The 6565-nt window shown below is 30.4% G+C and overlaps 1 protein-coding gene across 1 annotated transcript in view; it reads left to right on the top strand.

The window, feature by feature from the left end:
- The window catches only part of LOC124419027 (breast carcinoma-amplified sequence 3 homolog), a 7381-nt gene extending 1112 nt beyond the window's left edge, over positions 1 to 6269 (top strand). Inside the window, exons 2-3 of the mRNA XM_046947155.1 lie at positions 6 to 636; positions 5951 to 6269. Of these exons, the coding sequence (XP_046803111.1) occupies positions 6 to 636; positions 5951 to 6254 (935 nt within the window). The 3' untranslated portion in view covers positions 6255 to 6269. The remainder of the gene's footprint in view (positions 1 to 5; positions 637 to 5950) is intronic.
- Positions 6270 to 6565: the final 296 nt, after the last annotated feature.

Below are 6565 nucleotides of genomic sequence, written 5' to 3'. Positions count from 1 at the left end.
TATAGTACCACCACAGGTTGTTAGTGATCGATCTATTTTGGATTCAGCTATTGGCTTTATTAATGAAGTCACTTTAGCCCAACAGCCTCCAATAGATCCAAAAGACACAATAACTTGGGCAAGATTTGAAACAGCCGCTGATATAAGCGACCCAAGTTTTGGGGATGATTGGGAATTAGAAGGCAATGTTGCGCCTCCACTTTTATTAATACTCGGATATGGTTTGGGAGTTCAAGTTTGGGCAATACCAGCAAATGGTGAAGCCGTTGAAGTACTTTCTTGGCGACATGGCATAGTGTCGGCTCTAAGAGTTCTTCCAACTCCGGTTCCAATAGTAGCAGTAGAAGAAAACGTTCGTGCTGATGAACCCATTGATGCATTTGGAGAAAAAAGACCTTTAATAGCTCTAGTAGATGGAAGCTCAACGTCGGGATCTCAACCACAGTTCTGTGCAGTTAATTTTATATCTCTTAAAACAGCTGCGCAGGTGAAAACGATTAAGTTTAAAAATCCAGTTATTGATATACTGGCTAATCGATCGTCGGTTGTTATTACTTTTCATGAACGTATTGCCGTTTTTGATGCCCGAACTTTGGAGGATCGTTTATCGATTACAACATGCTATCCCAGTCCAGGGTAGGTTCCTAACAATTAAAAATTGATTACTAAACAAATTTATTTTTGTAAATAGTTTATATTTTATTTACAGTTACTTATGGACACCTTATTAAGTTATTCTTCTTATTTAAATTATTTTATTTTTTTTTTTTTTGAAAAAAAAAATACTGATAAAATAAAAAATATTGTGGTTTAAAAATTGATAAATATGTTAAAATTTCATAAAAAGTGTAACATGATTTTGGATTTCATATTAAAGCCAAAGACATTGTCTTTATTTATTTCCCATTGTTACATTTAATTATTTTATAAAACAGTGCACACAGGGCCACAGAAATTGATTTTAGGCCAAAAGTTGTTTTTGAAAATTCGCATAAACCATTCACACCAATATGTTGAACACACTTTGAAACAAATTTCGTGAAAATTTTATTTAAATTTATGCGCTCAATTTTCATAGATAGCTCTTTAAAGTTAAGAAAAATATATAAAAATGTATATTGGTGCATGTAATTTTGGATTTTTAATTGATTTTACTAGAAAAAATTTACCTTTTTATTTTCTTATTTATTGCTAAGTTATTAGTCATTACAATTGCATTAATTTTGATTAAAATAATTTTTTTTATGATAGTTATATGTATTTTTACTTTATTGATATTAAATACTTTTAAGAAACAAACTTTTCATTTTTGGTTATGTTTCATCCTCTATCTTGAGTTCAGTTTATTGAGTTTTGAAAATCAGTATTCGCAATTGTAATCGTTGTCATAGATTTACAAAACATATTCATTCGCATTCGGTTATGTTTCATCCTCCATCTTGAGTTCAGTTTATTGAGTTTTGAAAATTAGTATTCGCAATTGTAATCGTAGATTTACAAAGCATATTCATTCGCATTCGTAATATGTAAATAAAGAACTGCAATATGTGTTCATTAAAAATTCCGTTCGGAATATGTTTAAAATTTTCGACCACCATTACTATATAACATTAAGGGCATAAGTAGTGCGTGTGCTGTTCTCTTCCTTATTTTAATCGGCAATTGGTAAATAGTAGTATATAACCTTCTTTAAACGTCTTTAAAATCGTGTAAATAAAATATTTTACTTCCATAGTGTATATATCAATGTTAAATAGGTCGACAGTCCCGTGTTAAAAATTATAAAAATATGGTATGAGGATACCTAAAGTGTCTTCTCCATTCTAGTAAAATTTTTTCGATGGAGACTCGAGTAGTTCAGGAGTTATTAACCAAAACTTAATTTAAACAATGTTTTATATACAAAATCTCATGAAAAATTAAACAAACAGAAAAAAATACACATTAGTATCAATTTCAATTTATGTATATGGCAAATTACATTTTATATCAAAAACCACTGGTCGATTTAAATGAAAAGTACGCGAAATTATTTAGGACGATCAGTCTTTAATGAATGTAGTTTTTGTCATCACCAGGGAAACCGAAAACATGCTCTAAAAAAAGTGTTTTAAGCGCTTTAAATATGCCGTAAAAAACTCAAAATATGCTCTTAAAATTTAAAATATATGCCCAAAAAATAATTTTTTTTATTATTTTTTAACATTGAAAAGCTCAAAAAAACTGAAATTGCAATGAAATAATAAATGTTTAATGTCATATTCTATATCCTACAACATTTTTTTATAAATGTTTCATCTCATAGTTTGAAGAACTAGTATAATAGAATTCCTTTTTACGTTCAGATAACCAATAAATAACATGAAACCATTTGGTCCCCAAAAAACATATTTCAAACGACAAAGTTTGACACATTTCTTCCAATTGTATTCATAGCTTTTAAACTGACATTTTAATCGGTGTTGTCATAAATTCCAATAATTAGTTTTTTAAACTATAAAAATGGATTGGTCTCATGAAATCAAAAGTAATCGGTTTTATGTCCGATTTAAAATATAATGCTTTATTGAATAAAAAACTATAACATAACGAAATTTTTTTTTTTCAAAATTGTAAAATAGGCTAAAAAATTAAAAAAAAAAATGAAAAAATAGAATTTTATTTTTTTTAAATAAAGTTTTGAAAAGAAAATTAAAAATGTATAAAAACGAAAAAAAGCGAAAACATCAAAATATGCACTAAAAGAGTAAAATATGCTCTAAAAACTCAAAAATATGCCTTAAATATGCTAAAAAGTCAAATCATGCAAAATTATGCTCTTATGGGTAAAATATGCAAAAATATGCTCTAACAAATCGATGCCAAAATTCTCAAATTAGTCTGAAGCGTGTAAATATCTTATCCATGAGTCCATACGACGCACCACAAAAAACATGCATTTGCATATTTTGGTTTCCCTGGTCATCACAATATTTAAATAAAAGGTGGAAAACAGCGTGGTATAAGTGAATCTTCGAAATATATTTTATAATTTAAGTTCATAAATATATAATTTTAAAGAAAAACTTTACTAAGACAATATCTAGAAACTCCTATGACTACATTATTGATACCAGAAACATTAGCGTTTGCATAATGCGTGGGAAGATTTATCCTTTTTCTGTTCCGTAGAAATCATAGCTCTTTCAACCACCCTATTTTCTGAATGTTGTAAATGAAGCATCGAGTGATGTTGGTTATTGCATATTCACTCGCCCATGCACGTGTGGTTTCTTCTGGGAGTATTGTAGTACAAAGATATATTAGTATTGCATCCCACGATTTGGTCAAATCTAAAGAATCAAAAATCTGCAAGCTTTCGTTAAGAACGCTTTGAATTTGACGTATAGATTTTGATGTCTCATGTTGAGCTGCATGAAGACCAACATCGTTTTCATTTGTTGATGAGCAAGGATTCTAGGGTTTTCATATCTATTTTTTAGTGCCTCCCAGGCTAGACCAAAATTATCATCTACCAAATCGAACCTTGTAACGATTTGGTAGGCCTCCCCCCTCGTTTTGCTACGCAAATGATATAATTTTTGTGCCAAGGACAGATTAGGGTGATTTATAATGACTGCTTGAAATAAATCGCGAAAAGCAGGCCATTTAGAGTATCCTCCCTCAAAAATAGGAGTATCGCATGGAGGCAATTTCAATGATGCGTGGGCATTATTCTGTACTATTGTTGATTCCATCAATGAATGTCGATTATTTATCCTTTTTCTGTTCCGTAGAAATCATAGCTCTTTCAACCACCCTATTTTCTGAATGTTGTAAATGAAGCATCGAGTGATGTTGGTTATTGCATATTCACTCGAACCTCGTTTTATGCGATTAATTCGTTTCGCAGAAAAACGCATAATTCGAATTCGCACAAAACGATACACTTGATCCATACTAAATATAGTAATTGGGTTTTTGATAAAAAAGCGCACTATTTCAAATTATTCCCTCAAAAGTCAAACAAAATCGCATAAAAAAATCAACAAAAAATTTATTCTTTACTGAAACTATTAAAAATGATGAAAAATAAAGGTAACAAATAATAACACAATACAAATTCCAAACAATGAAGTATATGTACAAAATTTCTTAAAAATAAACTAGTTATAGTGCTATATTCGGCTGTGCCGAATCTTAAATACCCTCCATCAGCTACTTTTATGTTATTACTTTTCTAATTGATCAAATATTTGTAAAAATAAGTTTTCTCATGTATTTAATAGAAAAATCCTAAAAGTTCAATCTATTACAATTCCAAGATTTATTTAACATTATAAAATGTATGCATGTGTTTGAAAGAGTTAAGATTTTTCATAATATCAAATACATATATTATTTTGTTCTAGACAAAATTTTGTTCAACACAAATTGATAGTGCTCTTTAAATACGGATAAATGGATATCTTAATTTAGTAATGAGTTATGTGCGTTTAAGTTTTTTTCAGGACGGGTGAGTAATGAGTTATACGCGTTTAAGTGTTTTCGCGAGGGGAACTTGTATGGTAGCTATGACCAATTATGGACCGATCCAAAGAAAATTTCATGGTTATATTTCTGTATATAAGAGCAATACTTGTACCAAATTTTATATGGATATCTTAATTAAGTGATTTTCGACAGGGGGCCTTGTATGGGAGCTATGGCCAAATATGGACCGATCGAAAAAGGTCTTTCACAGTAATATTTCTGTGCATATGAGCAATACTTGTACTATATGGATATCTTAATTTAATAATGGGTTAAGCTCGTTTAAGTGATTTTCGGGAGTGGACCTTGTATGGGAGCTATGACCAATTATGGACCCATCCAAAAAATGTTTCCTCTAAATGAATTCTATTGACATAAGATTTTAATTTCTAAAATTTTGTGAAGATAGCGACATTACGACGGAAGTTATTAACAAAAAACCAAATTTCCGGGAATATGTACTTTTGTATGGTAGGTATATGAAATTGTGGACCGATTCTGGCACTTTCCGCATAGATCAAGCACTTGTGTAGAAATGAACGTGTGATGATTTTCATGGAATTATTATGCATAGTTTTCGAGAAAATTATATCAGAATGTGTAAAAATGCGCTATTTTTTCGAGGTTGTTCCAAATTTTGATTCATAACTTCCATAACAACTTAGGAAAACGAAGAACATTTTGGGTGAATTTGGTTAAATTCTATTGCTTCGTTTTATCGTGAGCGTGTTTTACACAGACAGACGGACATAGCTAAATCGACTCAGAATTTGATAAGGACCCTGAATATATATACTTTGTTGAGTCTCATATGAATATTTCTTGGTGTTACACACGGAATGACAAAGTTATATATACCCTTTATATATCCGCTTTTATAACATAAAAATCATTACACTTTCCAGTTTCTCTATTGTTATAGCAAAACTGGAAATTTACTACTTTTACATATTTTATGTTACAAAAAAGTGACTTGAAACTGAAACGAAATCGACACATCAAATAAGTATTAAACAGGCAGAACTGTTTCTTCCGAACGGGGTCACTTTTCATTCACTCAGATTATTTCAAATTAGATTATTTTAAACTTTAAGCTGTGACGTTATGGTTACAATTTGGATAGAAATTGTTGGCAGGGAATAGTGTAAAGGCAAATAAGAGCAAATAGATGAGCAAAACACCAATTGTTTTGTATTCGTTCTTTGTTTTGGTTTTGCTCATGTACAAAACCACGGTGAACTTAACAAGGTACCAGCCAAAGTAAATTAATAAAGTAGCATCAGCATCAGTACCAAAAATTGCATTTTATGTGTTCTCACCTAATTCCGAATCTGCATTGTAAATTCCATGTTCCTAGGTTCAATATCGTATAAGTTATGATAATAATTTTGCCAATTTGCAATTTAATTAAATTTTAACTCTATGTTTACTTTTTTAGTATAAATCCTAATCCTGCAGCCTTGGGTCCACGATGGTTAGCATATGCTGAAAATAAACTTTTGCACTCAAAGCGTAGTGGGGGTGGTTGTGATGGAGATGGCGTTGCAAGTTATACAGCCACTGTACTAAATGCCTCAAAATCATTAGTAAAAGGCTTGCGAGAGTTGGGAGAACAAGTCGCTGCTGGATTAACTGGTACTACTGCCAGTACAAGCAATTCTAAGAATACGTCGTTTGACTCCGGTTGTGGTCTTGAAACGAAACAATCTGGTATAGTTACCATTATAGATATAAAGGTATGAAAACAATCCTAAGTTTTTCATTAAACACACACAATTATATAGTTTTAACAAATATTACTAAAGGTAATTTTTAAGATATTTTTCCTTATCCTTTAAATATTTGTTGTTTTTACACTAATACAAAAGATATAAAAAGATAAATTAATATTATCTTCTATATATGCAGTAAAAATAATCCATGCCTAATATACAAGAAAAATGTCGTACATTTTACGAAATGCTTCGTGGTTTCGCAAAATATTCAAAAAGTACCTTTTGAAAAGCAAAAAGGACCAAAAAGTTTCCTTTTATCGGTTCTCACCTAATTCAGA

Source organism: Lucilia cuprina, chromosome 3 (assembly GCF_022045245.1).
Source record: "Lucilia cuprina isolate Lc7/37 chromosome 3, ASM2204524v1, whole genome shotgun sequence".
In the NCBI taxonomy this organism is placed as follows: Eukaryota; Metazoa; Arthropoda; class Insecta; order Diptera; family Calliphoridae; genus Lucilia; species Lucilia cuprina.
The sequence above is the reverse complement of the archived record's forward strand: the minus strand, read 5'-3'. Positions and strand labels throughout refer to the sequence as shown.